Genomic DNA, 24,886 nt, shown 5'->3' on the forward strand with positions numbered 1-24,886 from the left:
CCGGCCCGGGTTTTAGTGGCTGCGAGGTCCTCGCAGCCTACTCCACGGCCCCTCCTAGCGCGGGGCTCCTTCCGCCCCGGAACCTCGCCTGGCTCCCGCCTCCCGCGCGGCTACCCCTTTGCTGGGCAGATGGCGTAGGACTTCCCGATTGCAGCGGCCCGTTTCACCGCGAGTCCCAGCTGTCTCTTCCCCAGTCCCCAGCCTTTCAGCAGTCCCGATATTAGAGGATTCCCAACATTTCAGCTGTCTTCTGGACAACCTCTGGAGCTGCCACTGGCACCACTGGCAACGCACAGCCACGCGGCCAAAGTGGAACCCAGCATCACTCAAACAAGTGCCTTCCTCCAGGATTCGCAGTTTCTAACGGGATACCACCATCCACTCTGGTGTGCCCACACCAGAAAGTTGAGAGTGAGTCGTCCTTGACCCCACCCTCCTTCAGGTCCTCACACTCCAGCCTTCTTTCATCTCAGAGTCTACCTTTAAACGTCTCCTAAATCTTTTTATCTCCCCTTCTGTGTATCTCCTTCTCGCCCTTCCAGGCCTAACCTAAAAATATTATTTCCTCTCTACTTCCATCTCTACTCTCAGTATGGCTTGTACAAATTGTTATCGGTGGGCTGACCACTCCAGGGATGGGGCCATGTGTGAGTCCTGGGTGAAGCCAGAGCCCGGCACAGCGCTGGGCACAGCGCTGGGCACAGGGCCAGCCATCCCTGCGTGTTTCTTCAGTGGCTATACCTATCTTGGATGTCATTGCTCTAGTTCATAATCTTAGGAGCTCTCTAAATTTGCAGCTGTCTCCCATTTGGCCTTCACATCTCCAGCTTTTCTCCCTGTAACCCATCCTCCACAGTACATGCAGTGTGATCTTTGTATCATGCAAAATTGACCCTCTTTCTTCCTCCCCTTTAAATCCTTTAGTGGTTCTCCACTGAGATCTGCACCGTGGCATACAGGTCGTCTCTGACGTGCTCTGCCTGTTTCTCCAGACTCTTCTTCTGCCACTCCTGCTCTCTCCTTTTCCCCTCCTGACACTACCTGTAGCTCTTGGAGCACCCCATACTCTGGACTTTGGGCTATATTATTCTCTATGCACCCATATTCCCTGCTTGGTTAACTGTTTGTTGTTCATCCTACAGGACTCTGGGATGACTTCGCTTTTCCCCCAGTGTTGGGTTAGTTGCTTCCTCTGAGTTTTCACAGTCCCTTGGCTTTCCTTTGAACTTGGATATTTTGACTGTTTACAGACCTGCCCCTTCTACTTGGGAGGTCATCTCCATCCAGTAACAGGGTCTGGCATGCAGGAGAAATCCATGGGGTGGAGAGGAGGATATTTATGAGGGAAGCCCCTGAACCCAGTGCAGGGCTGAGAAACAATCTAGGATTCAGGGCCAGACAAACTCAAGTTCAAATCCTGACTTGGTTACTTATAATATATGTGCTCTTAGAAAAGTCACTTCTTCTCTCTAGGCCTGTTTCCTTAGCTATAAATTGGGGGCAATGAATCCTAGCTTGTACAGTTGCTATGAGGGTAAAGTGAGGTAATGGTTAAAGGGTTAGGTAACCCAGCAGGGGCTAAGGAAATGGGAAACCAAACCAGAAACCAGTACCTCCTGATTTCAGGGCCAAGTTTGATGATTTTTTAAAAACAGTCCAACATAATTGAGCAACTACTACATGCCAGGTGTTGTGTAAAGATCAGGGGATTCCAGCTTCACTTTCTACCAGTTCCCCTTGTGTTTTACATTCTAACAAAACTGAACTGCTAGTGGGTCCCCAAATACATCATTCTGTGTTACACCTCTCTGCCTTTTGCACATACATAGAGTTGCCTTGATCTGGAATATCTTTTCTTCCTTGTCCATCAAAGTGAACTCCTACTCATCCTGTTCAGTCATTACCTCCTCTGTGAATCTTACTCTGATTTTCTCTTTCCACTGTGCTGTCCTAGAAACTTATTTATATCCCTATCATAGCACTTAAAACACTGGGCTGTAATTATCTATTTGCAGATCTAACCCCGTGAAGGCAAGGACCTTGGGCTGAGCATGAGTGAGTACTAGATAAGTGTTTGAGTAAAGGAAGGGAGTAAAGAAGGGGCCTTGGCGAGACCCTCAATCTAGTGCAAGAGTCAGGCTCATCATGATAGATTAAGTATGTTCATAATTCTTTGCAGCTCCTCCTATCAAAGAGCTGCATTTCCTCATCCCTTGATTATGTGTTAGCTTTGTGAGTTCCAGAGCCTAGGCCTCAAGAGGCCTTTCAGCTTTGGCCTTCGCCCTCTTGGCATGACACTGTCCTGAGACTGCCAAGTAAGGAAGCCAGTCTAACCTCCTGGAGGATGATAGGCCGTATGGAAGAAAACCAAGGCCCCTAATCTTCCAGACATGTGGTGAGGCCATTTTGGACTTTCTAGGCCAGCTACTCCTCCAGCTGAATGAGCTTCATGAATGAGGAAAGGCCTACTCAGCCGACAGAACCATGAGAAATCATGAGAGATTATAAGTTGTATTAAGCCACTAAGTTTTGGGATGGTTTGTTATATACTAGAAGATAATGGAAACATACTTAAATGGGTGTTGATATAAGATGATCGGGGCAATAACATGGACATGACGGGGTCATGAGAAGAGAAAGCTAATCCAGAAAGGCTTCCCGGAGCAGAGGGAAGTTGGGCAGGTTGTTGAGGGATAAATAGAAATTTGATGGGGTGGGGTAAAATAACCCCATTAAAAGCAGCATGTGTAAAAACAGAGAGGCAAGAAAGGAGTGGCACAGCCAACGAGTGGTTAGCATTAATCTGGCGAGCACAGCCCACAGGATTCACGGAAGGCAGTATTAGGAATGGAAGCTGGAAAGGTCGATTCTAAATCACAGAGGCCTTGGTGCCATGCCTTAGCATGCCTAGCCTATGCCTAGCATGCCATGCCTGTGCCTGATGGTTACTCTTTCCCTAGTTCAACAAATTGTGGAGCTGAATGCTGTGGCTGAAATAGAGAGGATTGGCCACTGAAGGCAGGGCTCTGTCTCCCTTTGGGACAGAATTCTCTGGGATGGAGCCTTGTCTCCCTATCCCAGAATCCCCTAGAGTTGGGTCATTTCTCCATCTTGAATCAGGATTGTTTGGGTGAGGACTGACTGCCTCTCTCAAACCAGGGCTCACAAGAGCAGGGATCCCTCCCCAGGGCTGGCACTTTGGGCTCTGCAGTTTGAGTCCCAGACAAGGGCATCCAGCAGAGGAGGTGCTAGTTGAAGCTGGTGTACAGCCCACACTCCGTATTCCACTCACCAAGCTCTGCACCCTGACGCCAGGCTGTGTCAGCTGGGAGGAAAAAGTGCCCAGAGAGAAGACCTCGAATTCCAAGAAAGGCTTCTTGTGTACCAGCAGTGGCCCTGGTTCTCTACCCCAGATGATAGGTCCCTGCTGCCTTGTCTCTTTGCATTAGTCAGGACTGTGTTTCCCTTTTCACATAAGGGCTCCCTGAGAAGCCGTGCTGCCATTTAGACAAATGTTCCTTGGAGCAGGCCGTGTTTTCTGCCCTCTGACTGGAGCTCCTGAAGGCAGGGCTCTGTCTCTCCTCAGAAGCTTCTGGGGGAAGCTCTTTCTCCTTCCTACCACAAATAAGGTCTATATAAGCTGGAATATTACCCTTAGGTCCCCCTCCTGCTCTGCTGATTTAGGATTGTGTAGTTATTCCCTTCCTGTTTGCCCAAGGCACTCACAGGCAATATCTACCTCCCTCTCTCTCTCTCTCTCCCTCTCTCCCTCCCTCTCTCTCCCTCTCTCTCTCTCTCTCTCTCTCACGGCCTGACACCAGGGTTTGGCAGGATTGATGGTTATTTGCTCAGGGGATCCTGGTTTTGAAGTGTGAAGTCGTCAGGTGATTCTGGGCTATGTCCCTGGGTCCCTGATGAAAGTGAACCCTAGAGGAGACCTCCAGATGGCTGGGATGCTTCAGAAGAGCCCACCTGAGCCCAGGGGACCTTGGCATCTCTCCCTAAAATCCATCTATTTATGGCACATTCCCTGACACCTGTGCCTTTTGGTTCAGTTAGAGGCACTAGACACAGAGGGAACCAAACACAGTTCAGGCCTTTCCCCTTGTCTCCTGAGGATGGGAGGAATTAGCCCCAGGCCTGCCCTATAGGCTCTCACCCAAGGGCCCAGCCCACCCCTCCTCACCTGGTATCTGTCTGAGTGGTGCAGGTCATCGGTGGCAGACGAGTGTGGTGATGCTGTCGGAGACTCTCCTTCCCTCTTGATAGAAGCAGACAACAAGAGGGACTGGAAGAAGAAAAAGGACACGTGGCCTCAGGCTGAATGAGACCTACAGTCAGTCCCCTAGAGTGTCCGGTCCTATGGAGCTTTTGGGATAGAGGCAGAGAAAAGGAGGGCAGAGGGGTAGAGACCACTTGAGATTCTGAAGGCATGTGGTCAGGCCCCCCAGAGTCTGGTTGTGGGAAAGGATAGCTTGATCCTAGGGATGGGTGGAGACCCTTGGAGAGGGTCCAACCTCTTCCACCCCAGCTAATCTCCGTCCCAGTGGGGCAGGCCTCCCAGTGGGCTGAGACTATGTATAGGCTGTGTTCTCCCGTAGTGAGCAGAGACTCTGGGACCTCTCTGAAGGGTTGGGGGTAAAGCCACATCCCTGCTGCCCTGCCTGCCCCTAATACAGGCTGGTGGCAGCCCCACTATGGAGACGGTAAATTAAATAGTGTGTAAGAGTTTCCTTCGTGCAGCTAGGGATGTACACTGGCTCCATTTATCCCCGTGCTGTGGCGATGACCCCAGCAAAAATCCCAGCAAAACTAATCCCCCCCATGTCAATCCTGCATGGCCTCTTCTACATACACCCGCAGTTTAGATTAATAAACTGTCTGCTTTAAATTGTACACAAGCACCACAATTCTAAATACCACATGGCACGTTCAGCCTGCTCTTGCTGGCTCTCGCCAAGGCCTGTTCAACTGCAAACTGGGGGCCTGGAGGCCTGAAAGCAATCCATACTTCCTCCCCCCCCGCCTTTTCCAGCCTGCACAGCCCAGAGCCGGAAGCATACAATTCCCTAGGAGGCCTCCCCAGCTTAGAAAACCATGCCAAATCGCCACTGACAGCCCAAAGAAAGCAATTTGGGAAAGATGGAGCAGCCATTTATCCTTCATCTCCGACTGAGCCTTAGGATGTGACCTGCATGCGGTGGCCACGCTGCACATCCTCAGGCAAGGGCCCTGGGAAGGAGGGGCAGCTGCTGGTCTGGCAGGGTTCCCTGACTCGGCCTCATCCCAAGAGCAGGAGGAGGGAAGAGGCCAGGCAGGGACTGGGATGGGATTCCCTGCAACTTGGAGCCCCTTCCTCACCTACCCAGGCCCAGTGGGAGGCCTAGTGGGTGCCTTGGCCCCCAGCTCGGAAAAGAGGTGGGCTTTCAGGCAATGTCCTTTTCCTTCTCTGGTCCCAAGGAGGATGCTGAGGAGGGGAAGCATCGTGGGGCCCCTACCCCCCCATCATGAGAAAGTTCACGCTTGTGTGCGCTCTCTCATTCTCTCTAGGTTAGAAGCCCTGAGAGGTCTCAGCATTACACCTGGGGCAAGCGGAATAAAAAAAGGTCACTGGCGCTTTTTAAACATGGACCAAAAAGCAGTAAAATGTGTTTTGAAAAAAAAATCCCGACATTAAATCATGACTTTTTGCCTGGCTCTTCGCCTCATTAAAAGTGGCCTTTTGGAAGGTAAAATTATCATTGTAAGCGATAAGATCTTTAAGAAAATAATTCACGGCTTCTTCACCCTTTAATATGATAGCCGCCACCGGCTAATTTTTTTCTTAATGGCAACGAGGCCATCAATCTTGTCTGAGGCCCCCTCGCCCTCTCCTCCTCCTCCCTCCCTCCCTCCTCCTCCCTGTCCTCTCAGTCTCTTGCTTGAACCTTCTACCTCGTGCCTCTTCTACCTATGACCTGCTTTCCTAAAGCCCCAGTCCAGGCAGAGGACAGACCCTGAGATAGGCAGCTTTGGGGGCGTGAGCCTATATCTAGAAGTGGGTGAGCGGTGACCCTTGCCTCTGAGTCTGATTATCAATGAGCCCGCGTTGGTGGTTGCAGGAATCTGCACATGTTTAAGACTTCCTATATGAGTATTCTGATGGGGCCAGGTGGTGGGTGTGCATCTGTGTATGCGGGGAACCAGGTGTGGACGTGGATCGTGTCTGTGTTTGTGCTTTGAACACAGGCCTCACTGGGGTCCAGTCCCCAGCCTGCCAGCCATGCTCAGGTGTCAGGGGTCAGTGGTTGTGGCTGACCTGGCAGCACGTCCGTGACCTGCCTGCCTTAACCATAGCCACTGGAGACTGCAGGCTGGACCAAGCTCCGCCAGTGTGGCCCCCCTTTCTCCCCCAACGCCTTTTCTCTTGAGGGCTGGGAGGGCTTTGGTTCCTTGGCCAGGGCCTGCATCAGTCCGGGGCTGGGCTAGGTTCCCTGCCCCTCCTCTGTCCAGCTTGCTGTGTTGAGTGATTCCCTGAATGAAGGTGCGGAGTCCACTCCCACCCTTTTGAAGGGCCTACAGGGGAGACAGGCCAACCCCCTGGAAGTAAGATTGTCACTCTGGCTCCTTTTCCCAAAACTGCTCTCTCAGAGGTCACCAGTGCTTTTAAGACTTCTAAATACAATGGCCTCCTTCTCCAGCCTTTTTCTACTTGACTGCCGACCACCCCAGACATTTTGGAATTTTTTTCCCTTAGGATCCTGGGACACCATGCTCTTCTGTGCCCCTCCTCACTCGTCACTGTTCCTCTTCTGCTCCTTCCCTGGCTCTGGGACCTTCTCTTGACCCCCAGCACAGGAGTCCCAGACTCTTCTTGGCTTCTGCTCTAATCTCTCCACACACACTCCCTTACTGATTTCATCCATTCTGGGGAATTCCCTGGTGGTCCAGTGGTTAGGACTCCGCACTTTTACTGCCAAGGGTTTGACCAATCCCTTGTCGGGGAGCTAAGATCCTGCAAGCCACGCGCCGCGGCCAAAAAAAAAAATGTATCCATTCAGCACTCATTCCTCACTCCCTGTAGAAAGGGCTGAGGATTTCTGCCTTTACAAGTCATTGTGAGAACTTATAAGACAGGATGCCACCTTACTGAGGGGTGGGGGAGAGGACAGTCAGTGAGTGAGTGTTTAGTCCTCCAACCCCAGGTCCCCACTCCCTCAAAACATCACCTTTGAGGATGCAGTACCATCTACCTATGTGGCCACCTATGGGAGTTCTTGGTACAAGTCATGTCATCCTGCTGAGGCCTCTGGCCCTTCCTTTGAGCCACTTGTCCTTCACTCTTCCTTTCTCCATCTGATGCTTTCAAGCTTCCCTTCCATAGTGTCTGTTCAGAGGGTCAGATTGTCTCCCCAAAAGAGCCCAGCATCCTCTCTGGCTCCCTGTTGCCCTCAGGACAAAGCACATGCACACACCCCATGGTCTGGCTTCTAAGGCCCTGCACCACCTGTCTTGACCTGCACTTCTATATTTTTCTTTACCTGCTACAGCTCACCTTCCTTGTCTGAGTCTCCCTAGATTTAGTGTCTGGGTCCCCCACACCCCCAGGTCATTCTTGGCTTTGACCCCATCCTGACTAGAAGAGAAAGTCAGGTGAGCATGCTGTGACTCACACTCAGACTACACACACATGTACTCAAGTGCACAGGGCAGCCCGAGGCCTCAGGCTGACGATCAAACCCTGAAAACAGCTGGGGATCCAAGAAGAGCTCCTTTTTCTCAAGAACCAGTTCTAAGTGGGCTTAGGTTAGGATGGGCAGGAGGAAAACACAATTGTCCACCTACCTTGGGGGTGCCTGGAGCCATGGCATCCTTCAGAAGGGAATTCTTGCTGCCAAGAAAGAAGAGAACAGGGTGACCATTCCACTTGCTGCCCAGGGCATGCAAGAGTAGAATAGGAAGAAGATCCCAAGGAGAGAAGACATAGCCAGCCTAGCTCAGCCCCCCTCAGCCAAGCTCCACCCAGCCCATTCAGCCCCAGCTGGCCCTGCCTCACTCAGCCTCCATCGGGGGCCAGGGGCCAGAGTGGGCTCCTGGGCAGGGGTACTGACACTAGGCATGGTAGGCTGTCTCGTGGATCTGAGGAAGGGGACTTTACCTGACTGCTCCCATCAGCCCTGAGGGTTCTGCGTGTCCTGCCCCCTTCCTTCCAACCCAGTCCTCAGCCTGCTGTTAGCTCCTATGGGATTGGGGTGATAGAACTGACATGGCTCTTGTCAATTCTCCCTCCAACATGCTGCAAACTGCGTTAGGCCAGGAATGATCTCCCCCTGATTCAATTTGTCAGCCCCAGGCCCTCCGGCATCGGGCGCGGCAGGCGCGGCAGGCGGGCGGTAGCTGGGCCCTGAAATACGGTGGGCGGCTCAGAGTCGGGGGAGCGGGGGTGGGAGGTGATGGATGGGCTGTGGGGGAGGCGAGGACTGTGTTTAATAACAAAATTGGTATGCAAGGCCACATCCTGCGCTAAGCATGAGTGATCCAGAGCCACAAAGTATTACAAATCCCCGCTAAACAGATGCTGACAATGGAACAAGACGTATCAAATCAGATCCACTTCAGAAACATTAATATCCCTGTTCCTGGCCCTCCCTCCCTGCCACCCCCACTGTGCTCACCACATCTGTGCTCACACGTTCGCTTACGTGCTATCACACGCACAGAAATACTACATGCACACAGAGGCGCTGGCTGATACACGCAGGAGGCAGATACAGCCCATTCACATAGGGTCCCCACACAGATGCACATACAAGGTGTACAGGTAGAGCACACCCAAGAGATCCACGCAGCACAAAAGACGCACCCCCAGGGCAGATACACGGGGCACACACGATTGGTGTATACACAGGGAACACCCACTGGGTCAGGCATAGACACAGCCAATATGTGAGCAAAGGCTAGGCAGATTTGGATAAAGTAAGAGTTCTCACCCAGGGCCATTTTGCCCCCCAGGGGACAATTGGCAGCATGTGGAGACATTTTTGATTGTCACAAGTGGGGGCGGGGAGTTTTCTACTGGCATGGAGTGGGTAGAGGGGATTAGCCATCCTTCAGGGTACTGGATAGATGCTCACAACAAAAAATTATCCAGCCCCAAATGTCAGTAAGTGCTGAGGTTGAGAAACCCTGGTATAAAGGCAGATACACACATATCCATTGTCTCTATAATTCTGTCAACGTGTGGTCACACCTGGAGGCTCAGATATGCACAAAGAGGTGCAGGCACACAGAGTCCTGTTCCCAGAGATGTGTCCTTAAAGACACACGACTGTCACCCAGGCCTGGATGAAGAGCTGTGCCCACATCCACACAAGCATGCACAGACACCCGTGTGTGCCAACACCTGACACTCATGCACCCACAAATGTAGATACACGTGGATACACACCCACACAAGCAGACACATACATCACAGTGCAGGGGCCAGAAGGCTTGGCAGCAGCAGGCTGAGGCTAAGATCTGAGTGTAAAAACAGCTGTCTGGGGACTTCCCTGGTAGTCCAGTGGTTAAGATTCCAAGATTCCACTGCAGGGGGCGCAGGTTCAGTCCCTGGTCGGGGAACTAAGGTCCCACATGCCACGGGACATGGCCAAAATGTTGAAAAAACAACAAAAAACAGCTGTCTGCCTGTCTGATCACACAGTGGGGGCATCACAGGCAGGAGAGGACCACCAGACTGGGTTCCAGTCAGTGCCATTTTGTTCATAAATGGTCCCCATGTTCCTGCTCCTGATCCAGGCACCAGGGATACAGAGAGGAAACTGAGCTGCGCTTGAGGAACTGCTAGGTGCGAGTTTGTTACTTTTATCTTTCTTTCACTGTCAACAAGTGCTGACGTCGCCGTTGTGCCGGCCCCATTCCTGGACTTGAACGGGTGCAGAACTGGGGCATCTACTGTATGACACTGTTCTCGCCAGACCCCTGGACTGAAGTCTGAGTGTTATCCGAGCAAGATCAGGGTGAAACAGAAGAGGAAAGAATGAACAATTAATTGTGTACCCACCACACGTGACAGGCATGGGCTAGGAACTTTATATGTGTCATCTCTTTAAATCTTCACAAAAACTTTACAAAGTTGACTAGCGGGCTACGTGACACCTCTCTGCTCAGCCCATGCAGGGTTTGGGATTTGAGTTCAGGTCTGACGGAGTCCACAGTGCTACTTTTCGGTTGGCCACAGCCTCCTAAAGACACTCAGGGGTTAGGATGGAGGGCTGAGCTCTGAGTTCTTTTTCTCTCTTCAATTTGGGGAGTGTCCTTCTGACTCTGGGCTTTAGTTTACTGCGCTGGTGAGTAGAAATGGAGACGTTTAGGGCCAGGATGTCCAGCCTCTCCCTTTGCCAGCCCTCTGGATCTTTTCCTGGCAATCCTCTTCCCCTTCCCTCGAGTTGGACTGGTACTACGCCGGACTCCTTCCCTCTCCCTGAGCAAGCACCCCACTGCCCTACCTTTCCTCCAACAACTTGCTTACCTCCAAGTGTGCTTGGTTCCCCCAGACACAGGAGTCTGGCGAAGGGCCCACCTTGGAGAGGAGAGTCGGAGCTCTGAGCCGCTGGCAGCCGGGCTCCTGCCCTGCCCAGCCCAGGCGCTCTGCTCTGCCGTCGTCCCTCCCTGTTTCCACAGCCCGCCCCCAAAGATTTCCTCCCTTCTTAGTCACTCGCTGCCTAGTGATCCATGGGTTTTAAATTATAACTGGGACCCAGGAAACGCGTTCTTAAGTACAATATTCATGGGCTGGGCTGACACTTTTAATTAAGGTGATTTACACTGAATTATCCTTGGAAATAAAGAAATGGTGTGCTGCCCGGGAATAAACCATCATCACCAGCCGCCTTTGTAAGTTACACTTCGTTTTAATCTATTTGGGGAATTGTTTATCTAGTTCATTACCCAACCAAACACTGAGGCCGGCCTTAAATAAGACTTAAGTGGGGGTGGGGGCACTGCCATCTCCACACCCCGCCTCCCCTCTAGAGTCACCCAGCCTCCCTCTGGCTCCTTCCAGCCCCTTTAAAGCACTGACCAGAGATCCTGCTTCCCAGCCTACAGGCCAGATCTCAGAGTGGCTGTGGAAGCCTCCAGGAAAAGGTCTCTGAGCTCAGGCCCCACCAAGCCAAGCCCTCCTTTCAGCTCTGTGCAATCTTTCCGCATCCAAGGCTGTTTCCTCTCTCTGGGTGGAAACTTCTGTTTGAGGGCCACAGAGAAGACTGGGGGCCACTCCCTGACCTGTCCTTCAATCTTCAGCCCCCATCTATTTTCCTGCCTGTCTGTACACATCCAGTCTCCACCCCATCACCATCCTAGAGAGAGCTTAGCGTGCCCAGAGCTCTGTCCGCTGTCCCCACCTTCCCTCAGATATCTGCTTCTCTGCCATTATCACTCTTCCCATGACCCGTCAGAAAGCTCTTCCTAGTAAGCACCCCACAAGTAATCAGCTAAGTTCTCTTGCTTCTCCCCCCCCGCCACCAGTCTCTCATCATTCCTTCTTCTCTGTTCCCACTGCCAATGCCATTGTCCTAGGTCAGCTTCACCACCTGTTCCTTGGACCCTGCCTAACCTCCTCACTTGCTTCCCTGCTTCTACCCCCAAATCATGTCCCGCACTGGCCTCCAGAGTGATTCTCCTACAGCTCAGCTCTCTGATAGGCTTCTTCAGCTCACTGATGTTCTAATTCCTCCATTACCTCCAAGACCACCCTCCAGCATCGAAGGCCCTCCACTATCTGTCCTCAGTCTAACTTTGCCCTTCTTGTTCTAGGTAGCCGAGTCCTGGGGCCTATTGGAGTGCCTGTGCAGGACTGAGAGGGGGAATGGTAGAAGATGGGGTGAGGGAGGGTGTGTGGGCACAGCCTCTGATCTCTAATGGAAAAGTGCTTTGAAAAGTGTAAGTGCTTTGCCAATGGGAGTTCTGACTCTTCTTCCTGTGTCTGTGTGCCCGTGTGCCTGTGGGAATGAGCATATGTGGGAAGTGGTTCTTTTAGGGGGTAGGTGTGAGCACATCTGTGTGTGTTGGAATGGGGCTGTGTGCGTGTGCCTGTATGTTGTGGACATATATTTGCGCCTGTGTCTGTGAAAACCAGCCAGCTCTAGTTTGGGAGCTGGAAGGTCCCTGCTCCTCTGTGTGAGCCCTTGGGTGTGTCTAAAATAGCAGCCTGCTCTGTGCTTTTGTGCAGAAGGGGGCAGAGAGCACAAACCAGGCCCACCCAGAAGAACTCTGGGCCCAACCATGTGGGAGGGTGATGCAGAGGCACCCTGGCAGCAGCATCCACAGACTCAGGAGCTGGCTAGGCTGAGGGAAGGGAAGGAGGGAAAAGGAGGCAAAGGCAGGGTAAGAGAGGGGAGGGGACAATTGGAGAGAAGAGGAAAGAAAAGAAAGGGAGGGGAGCAGAGAGAAGGGAACAGAAAGGGAGGATTGGAGAGCTGGGGAAGAAGCTGCTGACCACACGCCGTGGATGCGTATGCCCTCGTCTGGGCTCTGCCCAGAACTCTCTGAGTGATGCACACACAATCTCTGCCCTCCGGCAGGACTCGGTTTCCCCATCTGTGAAATACCTGCTTAAAGCTCGGTGCTGATGGCGGGAAGAGGAGGAGGGAGGGGTCTCGGGAGGCCGCGTGCCACATCTTCTCCCAACCTCCACGTCTCCCCTCCTGCCTCCTAGAGAGTGGGCAGGGGCGGGGCAAGGGCATTCAAGGCTGGGTCCCTCCCCGAGCTACCCAGGCGCCACGGCCCTCAGCCCGGAGGGAGCTGACACGCTCCTTGGGAATTTATCACGCACCCAATTACAATGTTAATTGGCAAGTTCCTGAAATCAATTAATTCGCAAATTTTTTCCAATTAAAAATCCAGATAAATCACAGGGGCGGCGGCAGACCGGTCCAGCCTGCAGTCCGGTGGGCGAAGCGGCTGCAGGGAGGTAGGGGTGGGTGGGTGGCGGGAGAGAAGAGGAGAGGGGGCGGAGGGCGCGGCTGCCCTTGAACGCCTTTGCCGGCCGGTCGGACTGTCAGCGCGCCGGGCGCGCGGGGCCGAGACAGATAAAACCATCGACCCGTCGCCGCCAGCGCTTCGGCTTTATCGATCCGACGGGAATTTCACTTGCTGTGCAGATCCCGCTGTCCGGCTGTCAGACACCGGGTTGAGGAGGGGGGACGTGCCAAGGGTTAGGGGGTGCTGGGCTGGGCCTGGACGAGAGGGGCACAGAAGTGGGGCACGCAAGACAGCGGTGAGGGGCGAGGCAGATGTGAAGGCTCCGGGTGAGGAAATGGACGTGGGCCGAAGGGTGTGGACGTAGGGGATGCTCTGAGAGGACGTGAGGGAGGAGGGATTGGTGCAGGGTCACGGATGGGGTTGGAACACTTCTGTGGGCAGAAGTGGATGCCCTGGGCAGTGCAGGGATGGGGCCACAGGGACTAGGCTGTAGCGTGACCCCCAGTGAAGAGGCAGAGAGCTTTGGCCCCCATTCTCCAGACCCTTAGGGGGTGCACTGCGATTACAAGACTCTGCGGGTCCCTCCATCTCTGCCTGTATTCTCAGTTCCTGTTGAGAAGTCCTCCACTGGGAGCAAATTACCCAGAAACACTCCTGGATAGCCAAGGTATGGAACTCAACTGCAGAAGGGTGTTTCTTTCACTCCCTGCCTGTTCTAGGCTAGTCCTGCATGTGTGTGTGTGTGTGTGTGGGAGGGAGGTGGGAGTGGTTAAAAGCATGGGCTCTAGAGTCAGATTGATTGGGTTTGAATTTTTACCACTTCACAGGCTGTGCAACCTTAGAGAAGTCACTTAACCTCTCTGACCTCAGTTTCCTCATCTGTAAAATGGAGTTAATAATTATTACCTAGCCCAGTGGTTGTTGTGAAGATTAAATAAGTTGATACAATATAAAGTTCCTGGCACACGGTGTTCAACAGGATTATTATTATCATCATTAGTATAGTCTTCTGTGGTAGTTTTAAGTATTCCCACAAATTCTTTGGTGCTGTCCCCTTCAAGAGCTTATAGTATTTAATTCTCTGTTGAGTGTGGGCTGGACTTGGTGACCTGCTTCTAGTGAGTAGAATAGAATACATTAGAAGCCATAGTGTATGACTTCCCAGACTAGATCATAAAAGGCATTGTGGCTTCCTCTCTAGTCTCTCTCTTGGATCACTTCCTCCATGGGAAGTCAACTGCCATGTCACAGGGAAACTCAAGCGGCCCTGTGGAGAGACCTGCATATTGAGGAACTGAGGCCTCCTGCCAACAGCCATGCGAGTGAGCCATCCTGGGAACAGATGCTGCAGCCCCCGTCAAACCTTCAGATGACTGCAGCCTTGGCTGACATCCTGGCTGCAGCCTATGAGAGACTGAGCCAGAAGCCACAACTACCCACAACTAACCACAATTACCCAACTAAGCTGTGTCTGAATTGATGACCCACAGAAACTGAAATATTAAGTGTTTGCTGTTTTAAGCCATGGATTTTTGGAGGAATTTGTAACACAGCAACTAGTATTTTGGCCTTCAACATTCAGCCCAGGCCTCACCTCCCTTAGGAGGCCTTCTCTGCTCTGAGCTGGGTTTGCTGCCTCCTCGATGCTCCCACAGCTCCTGTTCTTCCCGTAGAGCAGCCTCTATCCCTCAGGGTTTCTAGTGCTTGGCTCTCCTTACTCTGCTATTATGAGCACCTGAGGGTGGGACCATTTCTTTCTTTCTTCTTTTTTTAAATTGAAGTGTAGTTGATTTACAATACTGTGCCAATCTCCGCTGTGCAGCAGAGTGACTCAGTTATACACATAGAGACATGCTTTTTTATATTCTTTTCCATTATGGTCTATCCCAGGAGATTGGGTATAGTTCCCTGTGCAGTAGGACCTTGTTGTTTATCCATTCTAAATGTAATAGTATGCATCTACCAACCCCAAACTCCCAGTCCATCCCTCTCCCTCCCCCACTCCCCCTTGGCAACCAAAAGTCTGATCTCTATGTCTGTGAGTCTGTTTCTGTTTTGTAGATAGGTTCATTTGTGCCATATTTTAGATTCCACATATAAGTGATATCATATGGTATTTGTCTTTCTTTTCCTGACTTCACTTAGTATGATAATCTCTAGGTCCATCCATGTTGCTGCAAACAGCATTATTTCATTGTGGTTTTTTTATGGCTGAGTAGTAGTCCATTGTATATATGTACCACATCTTCTTTATCCATTCATCTGTTGATGGACATTTAGGTTGTTTCCATGTTTTGGCTATTGTGAATAGTTCTGCTGTGAACATAGGGGTGCATGTATCTTTTTGAATTATCCTTTTGTCTGGGTATATGCCCAGGAGTGGGATTGCTGGATCATATGGTAGCTCTATTTTTAGTTTTCTGAGGAGCCTCCATACTGTTTTCCATAGTGGCTGCACCAACTTACATGGGACCATTTCTGATTCACCTTTGGTCCCCTGCACCCTGCACGGGGGATTAGGTGAGAGGGTAGAGGAAGGAAGATCAGTCAAGTCTGGTGACTTGAACTGAACAAGGGGTGGGATTGGGAGTAGTGGAAGAGACTGTATTCCCCTTTTCCCCAAAGATGGCTACGACCATGTCTCCCATCCCACATGCTCTTCTGTAATAGGAGCTTGCCACTTCTCCATCAAAAGGTGGGGTGTGTGTCCTTGCCCCTAAAATCTGGGTGGGCTAATACTGCCTCAACCAAGAGAGGACAGCAGAAGTGATGTTAAGTGATTTCTGAGGCTAGGTTATAAATGGTGGTCCAGCTTCCATCTAGTTGACTGGAACATTTGCTTTCGAGCCCTAAGCTGCCATGCTATGAGGAAGCACAGGCCACAAGGAGAAGCCATGTGTAGGTGCTTTGGTTACGGCCCCAGCTGAAGTCCTAGCTGACAGCCAACATCAACCACCAGACATGTGAATGAAGCAGCCAGGTGATCCCAGCTTCCAGCCACCATGTCTTCCCAGCTGGGGCCCCAGATATCATGAAGCAGACACAAGCCACCCCCTCTGTGCTCTGTCTGAATTCCTGACCCCACAGATTCCACAAGCACCATGAAATGGTTGCTTTAAACCGCTAAGCTTTGGGGTAATTTGCTACACACCTCCCCTGCTGCCTTTAACAACCATGGCTCCTCCACAAGGCCTGGGAGGAGCCTCCGCGCGGTCCTTCAGGCAGGGACAAGGGAGGTGGGGTGGAGCAGGGGGGACACGCCGGAGCACGTTCTCAAAATTGTCACCTTTCAGACCTTGAGATTCATAGAGAAGGTGGATGGCAACCCCAGGCTGCACTTCTGGGGGAGCTGCCAGGCCCGGTCCCTGCTTCCGTTACCCTGCCCCGAGGCTCCTCCCCTTTCCAGCTCCTCTTGTGCCCTTTTGAGGCTGAGGCTCACTCTCCTCACATCTCCAAAAACAGAGCAAGAAGAGAAAGGCAGCACCATTCAGCTGGTGGAGCTGAGGATTGAAAGCAGAGTGGAGAATGGCAGCAGGGCCTTGCCTTCTGCCAAAAGGCTGGGACCTGTTGGCCAGAACCCCGAGTGGAGGCGTCCGGCGGGCAGGCTCCCCGTCAGGTGGCTTACCTGGCAGGCAGCTGCGCCAGCTGCTCCAGTTCTTGTTCCATATGCTCCTGCAGCTCGCTGGGCCTCAGCAGGACCTGGCAGATGGGGCAAATAGGGGCCTGGCTGTCAAACAGTGCTGCTGCCTTTTTCTTACCTGGTAAGGGAAGAAGAGACAGACATATAAGCCCGGCTATATGTGGAGGGAAATGCCTTGTCCCAATCCTCCACTCCAAGCCAGCTGCTACCTCCTAGGGCTTCTTGGCCTAGAGGAAGGGTGAGCCTGAGGGTCTCAGAGCCCATGAACATCACTCAGCTTTGCAGTTCCAGAGGCCGTGGCTGTGCACGGCACCTCCCCAGCCAGCTGCCCCTCTCGGAAATCTATCAGGACGCAATCAATGCTCTGTGCAATCAAACCTTGATCACTTCATTTCACACGTTAGTGAAGCAGGTCTTGTTTAATCACACCATCACCCAGAGTATCCAGGGCCCTCTCTGTCTCTACCTTAGCCTCACTGCTTTCACACTCCCCAAAGCGGGAGAAGGAAGAAAAGAGGGAGAAAGGGGATTCTTTCCTGCAGTCATTCAACAAACATTGATGTCTTCACTGAATCAGGCCTAGTGCAGAGTGGTGGGGACACAGAATATAATCAGATCTAGTCCCTGAAACTGAGGCGCTCACAGTTGAGTGGGAAAGACAGAAAAGGACCTGGGTGACTGCCAGGGTGGCATCCTCTCCCAGTTCCTCACTTTTCCCCATGCTTCCTTCCATGGCCTCTCCTCTCCTCCCTCTGCATTTGGGATGATCTTGTTCATTCTTATGGCCATCACTCCCACCTGTGCCCTGCTGACTCCAGAATCCATTTCTCTATGCCAGATCCCTCCCGTGTTCTTCAGACCCCTATATCCAAATGCCTAATGGACATAAATGCCTGAATGTCCCACAAAAATCTGAAAGTCAACAATCCAGAATTGAGTACTTCAGCTTCTTCACTTTCCCCTCCCCGCCCTCTTCAGCAGTGCTCTTCTCAGTGAAAGACACCTGCATTCACCTGGTCACCCAAGCCAGTAACCTTCGCCTCGCCCTCGGCCCCCTCCCTGGCCTTACTCCCCTTCCCACATTCATTTAACCACCAAGTCCTCTCCATTCTGCTTCAATATTCCTGGAATCTACATTCTCCCAGTTCAGGTCTCACTCCCTCTCACTTGGATAACCTCATTGGCCTCTGTGAGTATAACAGATTCTGAGCTCTTCCCCTCCAAAATGCCCTTTAAATTGTGTACCCCCAATACACAGCCACACGTGGGTTTAGCACTGGCTATGCTGACTTGGGAGCCCGCTGGGAGCCTGAACTCTGTTCCCACTCTGTCCCTGATGGTAACCAGAGCACACTGTGCTAGGAAGGGGCCTGAAGGTTGCCTAGTGCACCCATTGGGGTACCTAAACCCCCTCCCTTGCCACTGTCCCCAGCCAGTGCTCCCCTGGCCTCTGCTAACAGGCACAGTGTTGAAGAGCCCTATTCATCTAGAAACATCCCTGTCTATCCATGTAAACTCTGACTGTAGGAAGGACTTCTTTAGCTTAAGGCCACATCTTTCTCCCTGCTTCTTCTTTCCTCTGGTGTTTAGGGAGGGTCAAATTAGCTTTTAGAGAGATAAAGGGCCATGCCAGTGATGATTAAGATGGTTGCTTCAGTAGGGTTGCCAGATAAAATACAAGATGCCCAGTTGAATTTCACATAAATAATAATTTTTTAGTATAAATATGTCTCAACTATCGCACAGGATATACTTATGTTAAAACTTATTCATCGATTTTCTAGAATTCAAATTTACCGGGACGTCCTGTATTTCTATTTGCTAAGTCTAGTAACCCTATGCCTGAGGGAATTCCCAGTTCAGGCTGAACACAAGAACTCGCCTCCTTTTGACACAAGACTGAGGGTGATCACTCTGGATGCCCAGACTAGGCCATCTGAGGGCTCAGAGGAGGGAGTGATTCATTCTGGGTGTGTGTTTTGAGGAGTGGAAAAAGAGAAGGTTTAACCAAAGAAATGAAATTTGAGATGTGCCTTAGAAGAGTTCCAGGCAGAGAATGGGAGCAAAGGAATGAATGAATGAATGGTTGAGTTGTGAGTTTCTTGTGGGTGGGGACCATTTCTTAACCATCTTTTAATCTATAGACAATAGAAAAAAGACCTGGCATAGATTAGATGCTCAACGATGAGATGAGACAGTGGAGAAGAGGAGGGGAAGGAGGAGAGGTAGGAACGAAGAGCTAACTGTCCCAGAAGCAAGATGACCTTTGCAGAGCTGGGATGTCAGCTGTGGAGGCTTTGTGTGTGCCGGGGTCGGGTTGGGATGGCTCTAGTTGGTGTGGCTAGGTCTGTGAGGAAGGGAAGGGAATCTACTGATCATGTGCCCTGGTGGCTGTGCCTCAGATGCTCAGGGGACAGCTGGAAGGCAGCTCTGAGTAAAAGAAGCAGATGTGGTCCCGGTCTGGGAGTGGGGAGATGAGGAGTCTAAGCTCATTCTAACTTCATTCAGCCAGAAAATCTCAGAGGTGAGTGAGGCCCTAGAAATTCTGCAGGCCATTATCTTTATTTTACAGATGGGGAAACTGAGGCTCAGAACTAGACAGGGGCCTCTACCTGGCTCTTGATCTCATTGCTTCATTTATTTATTCATTCAGCAAACACTTATCAAACAATTATTCTACATCAGGTATTATTCTATGAGAAACTGAGATATCTTTATCTCTTTCTCCGAGATAAAGATAACACATTCCTGGCCTCAAGGAGATCACAAACTAGTGGGAAAGGTGAAAAAGAAAATCAATGATTGCAGTCAGTGCAGCCCTGGTCAGGGCTGAGGGAGGCATGAATGGGTGTTTGTGGGGGTGGGCAGGAAGGGGCCAGAGGAGGGTGGTAGGACCCAGCCGGGGGGGATGGGGGGTGGGCATTGCTTGATGGCAGGCATGAAGGATGAATAAGGGAGAGTTGACAAGGCTGTTGAAACCAAGCACTGAGGAAGGATCTGGGCATAAGAGGGGAAATGGTAAGAGAGAAGAATGGAGAAAGAGTAGGATCTAGGGCATGGGCTAGGAGCTGAGGTGGAAATATCAGGATTTCAGCCCCTCTCAGCCTGGGATACCAAGTATGGCTCTTAGGGCTTCCTAGAGCCCAGGTTCCTCCCTCTACACCTGGGAGCAGGCACCAGCATTCCCGTATACCTGTCCTCAGTTCATCTGCTTTGTTAACAGGGATCTTCTACTTTTCTGATGTTGGCCTCAGTTTCCCTTTTGGGACAGTGGGTCCTCTTCCTGGCTCCCAGCTTCAGGAATAGCACTCACAGGGATCAGCGGAGGGACCCTGCAGCCTGTGCCCTCCATCCCACCCCTATTTTCTCAGGGGCTGGAATGGCAGGTGTCAGCATGGCTGTGGGGCCCCTGCTTTCCCTCCCCCGCTGTGTTCCCTATAATTTTATATTGAGACCTGTGGTCATGACGTGGGTTTTACTGCACTAACGACATGGCCTGCCCAGGTTTAATGACAAAATCCATACTCTGGCCCTGGGCCTGCTCCTCGTTTGCATAATTCCCAGAATACAACTCCCTGAAGCTTTTGACCTGGGCCATTACAGTGGCCATAAAACGGGCCATAAAACCGCTGGGGATGGCCAAAAGGAAGGGGCTGTGGTCTTGCAGCGGTGGGAACAAAGTCTTCAACCCCCTACTCTTCCTAGCCATCCTTTGGCTCTACCCTTCCACAGTTCCCAGTATCTGGGAGTCCATCTCAGGCTGGAGAGGCTTCCAGAAATCCTTAGTCCAGCTGCCCATCTAATGCAGGAATCCCTTCTCCAACACCGCTGCCAGCATCGCAGGTAGGCAGACGGAGCCCACCAGCGGCGGGCTGTCAGAAAGCATCTTCTCCTTGAGCATTCCTCACTCCTGACCCCGCCTCCCCCACACCACAGCTGGCCAAGCCCTCGGCCACAGGTGGGTCTAGGTCCGAGGGGCCTAGGTTGAATCCCGTCCCTCTTCAGGAGGCCTGGCTCTCCAGGGAGGTCAGGAGCCAGGCTGAGCAGCATCGTGGGGAGACGCGGGAAGCATGAGGGGATGGGGACAGGGACTGGGACGGGCTGTCACTGCTAAAGATGATGAATGGGGGAGGTGAGACACGAGGCCTGGTGTTATCGGCAGTGGATGGCGGTGCGGGCGCTCGCCGCTTCTGCTAATCCCCGGGCGCTGCCTCAGCCCTTGCACTGATAACGAGGAAATGGGACTGACAACAATTTTTAGCTGAGAGATTCTTCACCAAAATGCCAGGCGGCCGGAGGTCTGACAGCGCCTGATTGAGTGTGTGAGTGTGTGGGGGGAAGGCGCGCGGCCCCCTCCCCTCCCCTCCCATGCAAAGATGGATCGCTCATTCCGCCTCCCGTCCACATTCATTACCGCACCTCCCTCCCGCCACCCCGCCGCCGGCTCCGCCGCTCCTGCCACCTCCACCTCTCCGCTTGCCGCAGGTATCCCCCAGGCAGGAGGAGAGCAGGGAGCAGAGCGGCCTGACCCTACCCTCAGCCTCACACGGGGCACTGCCAGCTCAAAGAGCAGAGAGTCAGGGCTGAGTCAGGCCCTGCCTGGAGGCCCCTTAGTTGTGGGGCCTCCAAACGGTCCCTTCCGCTTTGTGAGCTGCCGGGATACCTCCCCACCAGGAAACAGCCAGCTCCACCAGGAAGTGACTGCCTGCGGTTGTAAGCTGGGGGGACCGGCCTGCTGAGGAGGGGCAGTCCAGCCAAGTAGCTTTTCCCTGGCCTGGGCCAGGCTCCAGCTAGTCCGGCCCTCAAGCCTTGGATCAAGGCCTCAGGTACCTGGGGTCCAGGATCAGCCCTCTGTTGTGCCCCTCTGTTGGGAACTGCTGACCACTGGGAGCTCAAGGGCTGGCACAGCTGCTCCTTCTCTGCCATCTTCCATAGTGAGGCCTGGTGCAGAACTGGGCCCTGGAGGATGAGGGTCTCATTCAAAGAGAAAACCCTCCCTTCCTAGATCACTAACCCACATCCGGCCCTGCAACTCCCAACCATATGATTGCCTCTCCAGCTTGGCCTGTTTGGTTTTGTCCCAGTTCTGCTGCCTGTGGGTTCCATTCTTGCCTCTCTGTTTATTCAAGCAGCAAACCCCAACTTCATTATCTTTTTTCCACGGACCGCAAAAGGCAGAGCTTGCCTGACTTAAGAATGGGGAGGGTTAAAATGAGGGGGAGGGTAACTCTAATGACAACTGGCAGTGGAGGCTGGGACTTTCAAGAGTATGTACGTGTGTGTACATGTGTGTTTATGTGTACATATGTGTGTGCTCCACCCTTTTCCTCCTGCAATCCCGACCGAAGGGCTTCCATTTCCTGGTGACCAAGAGCCTTCAAGCAACGTTCAACAGAGTTGCCTCTTACTAGCTGTGAGACATTAGGCAAATCATTTAACACTTCTGAGCTTTAGTTTCTTCTTGTCTGAAACAGGGATAATAACAACTAACTCTCAGGATCTAGTTAAGTCAGGGCTGTGTGCTAAGTCACTATTATCTCTAGTAGGACACTAGCACAGTTTGCTGTTTGTGCCTGGATCTACCCCATCCTGACACCAGCCTGGCCTTGCCCTGTATCCAGCCTTCTTCCCTGCTATGATCAAGATTGTGTACCACTCAGTAGGTACCCTGGCCCTTTAGGCTTCCATGGAGTTCCTTCTTCCTATCCATCCATACCTATATAACTATTTACTGGTTTGTTTGTCAATATATCCATCCATCCACTTAAACATTATCTGCCCATTAATAATAATAACAGTTTATTGAGTGCTATTATATGTTAGGCTGTAGGTTTAATGCTGCACATATGTAATCTCATTTAATCCTTACAACAGTCCAATGAGGTAGGTATAATTAATCTGTCTCTATCACACTGATGAGGAAAACGGAGCTCAGAACAGTGAAATGACAGAGCTGGAAGGTTCAGAGCAGAGATTTAAATCCATATTTGTCTGACTCCAAAGCCAGTGCTCTTAACCACTGGATAATACCCAGCTACCTACCCACCTATCCACCCACCTCGGGAATGATTCAATAATCATTGACAAATGTCAGTTGAGTACCAAAGATGGGTCTGCTACAGTATGGATACCATGCAGTAATGAACAGACAGACACACTGTCTGCCCTCAGGGAGTTTAAGAACTAACTGTGGATAGAGACATTCAACAAACATCCCCAGCGTGGTCTTAGAACAAGGCAAGTACGTGGAACTATGGGAGTATATCATCTGGTCTGGGAGGTGAAATAAGTGACATTTAAGCAGTCTTGAAGAATGACTGGGAACCAGTCAAGCAATGATGGCGAAGTAGTGTTCTAGATAGAAAACAGCATGTTTGAAGGTACAGAGGGGAGAAAGCCTAAGTGAAGAATTGAAAAGGGTCCAGTATGGCTGGAGCAGAGAGTGAGGGGCAGAGCACTGAGAGCTGTTGAAAGAGAGGCCAGATCCTGGAAGACTTTTCAACTATGTTAATGATTTTGGCTTATTATTATTATTTTTTAACATACAGTGAGAAGCCATTGAAGAATTTTAAGCAGGGGAGTGACATATCAGACTTGCATCTTTTTTTAAAATTTATTTATTTTTGGCTGCGTTGGGTCTTTGTTGCTGAGCGCGGGCTTTCTCTAGTTGTGGCGAGTGGGGGCTACTCTTTGTTGCGGTGCGCGGGCTTCTCATTGTGGTGGCTTCTCTTGTTGCGGAGCACAGGCTCTAGGTGTGCGGGCTTCAGTAGTTGTGGCACGCAGGCTCAGTAGTTGTGGCTCGCAGGCTCTAGAGTACCAGCTCAGTAGTTGTGGCGCACGGGCTTAGTTGCTCCGCGGCACGTGGGATCTTCCCGGAACCCGTGTGCCCTGCATTGGCAGGCGGATTCTTAACCACTGCGCCACCAGGAAAGTCCCAGACTTGCATCTTAAAAGGATCATTCTAACTGCAAAGCGGAGAATGGTCTAAGGGGACAAGATCAAGTGCAGGAAGGCCATCTAGGAGGTTATCTGACTAACTCAGGTGAGACATGAAGGTGACCTGCTCTAGTGAGATGATGTGGATGATGCTGGAGATGAACAGAAGCGGGTGGATTGGACATGGGGGTTCAAGGACAGAGAGGAGTCAAGGATGACTCCAAGCTGCCTGACTTGAGCAACTGCTAGGTGTAGACCATTTACTGACTTGTGGAACAGGAGGAAGAGCAGTAGGCTTGGTAAGGAAGAAAATGAGTTCAGTTTTGGATAAACTTACTTTGAGGAACTGTTAAGGCAACCCTGTGAAAATGCTGAGTAGGCACTATTTGTGAGCCAGAGCTAGAATTATAGAACTGAAGACGCTGATATATAGATAAAGACTGAAATTCACCACTGCATGTTCTGTGTCTAGAACAATGTCTTGCATATGGTAAATACTCAACAAAAGTTAAGAGTAGATGAGATCACCTAGGGCGAGAGTGTACAGTAAGAAGAGGCTGGAACAGAACCCTGAGTAACTCCAACAGGTGGAGGAAGTTTAAGTCATTGAAGACTAAGAAGGAACAGCCAAGAGGAGGATGAAAACGAGGTGATGTCATCAAAGCCAAGAAGGGAAGAGTTTCACGGAGGGGGGAGCGTCATCGATAGGGTCGCATGCTGCTGAGAGGTTAAGAACACAAGGCATGAAAAGTGTCCCTTCCACCCATCATGTCCATGGTACAACCATCTACCCCACCACATCCATCCAAGCCACCACTCTGCCCTCTCACTCATTCCCCTCTTCCTTCTCTTCTCTCCAGAAAACCGTGATTGGTGCCTCTGCTGAGTGTGGGACAAGAAGAGTTAACATGCTGACAGATGGCATTTTTTACCTTCAGTCAATATGAACAAGGCCCCAAGACTATGATTCCAAACATCTGGATTTCATCAATATGTGATCTGTCATCGTATATTGGCATTCCCCAGTCCCCGCGCCAGAGCAATGCGGCTGGTTTTATTAATACGTCAAATACATTATCCGTGTAATACACTTGTCTGGCTGGGGCCTCCCGCTGGGGCGGGGCGGTGGATTTGAATGTATGATGAATCAGTTTGCATTACATGTTCGTAAGTCATCATTTGTCAGGATTAATAGGCATCCCTGATCGAGGAGGTGGGGGTGGGGCGGGCAGAGGGGAGACGTGTATTTAGCTATGGCCCATCCTTATCCGCCAGTGCCCAGGGGTGCCCTGAAAACAGCTGCCCCCCCCCCTGCCCAGACCCCAGGGCAGTGGCTGGTGGTCTGGT

At 51.6% G+C, this 24,886-nt stretch overlaps 1 protein-coding gene and 1 long non-coding RNA gene across 4 annotated transcripts in view; one reads left to right on the forward strand and one right to left on the reverse strand.

Moving 5' to 3' along the window:
• RNF220 (ring finger protein 220) overlaps positions 1-24,886 on the reverse strand; it is a 216,615-nt gene that overhangs the window by 20,181 nt on the left and 171,548 nt on the right. For all 3 annotated transcript variants that reach the window (XM_082455263.1, XM_082455262.1, XM_082455264.1), the window contains exons 2-4: positions 16,589-16,721; positions 7,825-7,870; positions 4,187-4,288 (exon numbers count right to left, since the gene is read on the reverse strand). In XM_082455263.1, coding sequence (XP_082311389.1) covers positions 4,187-4,288; positions 7,825-7,870; positions 16,589-16,721 — 281 coding nt within the window. The remainder of the gene's footprint in view (positions 1-4,186; positions 4,289-7,824; positions 7,871-16,588; positions 16,722-24,886) is intronic.
• LOC309658034 lies at positions 36-24,696 on the forward strand. The gene is made up of 4 exons (XR_014262002.1): positions 36-411; positions 5,036-5,223; positions 5,551-5,729; positions 24,400-24,696. It is a non-coding gene; the product is annotated as an uncharacterized lncRNA (long non-coding RNA).

The sequence above is a fragment of the Balaenoptera physalus genome (genome assembly GCF_965194825.1).
Source record: "Balaenoptera physalus genome assembly, chromosome: 1".
NCBI lineage: Eukaryota > Metazoa > Chordata > Mammalia > Artiodactyla > Balaenopteridae > Balaenoptera > Balaenoptera physalus.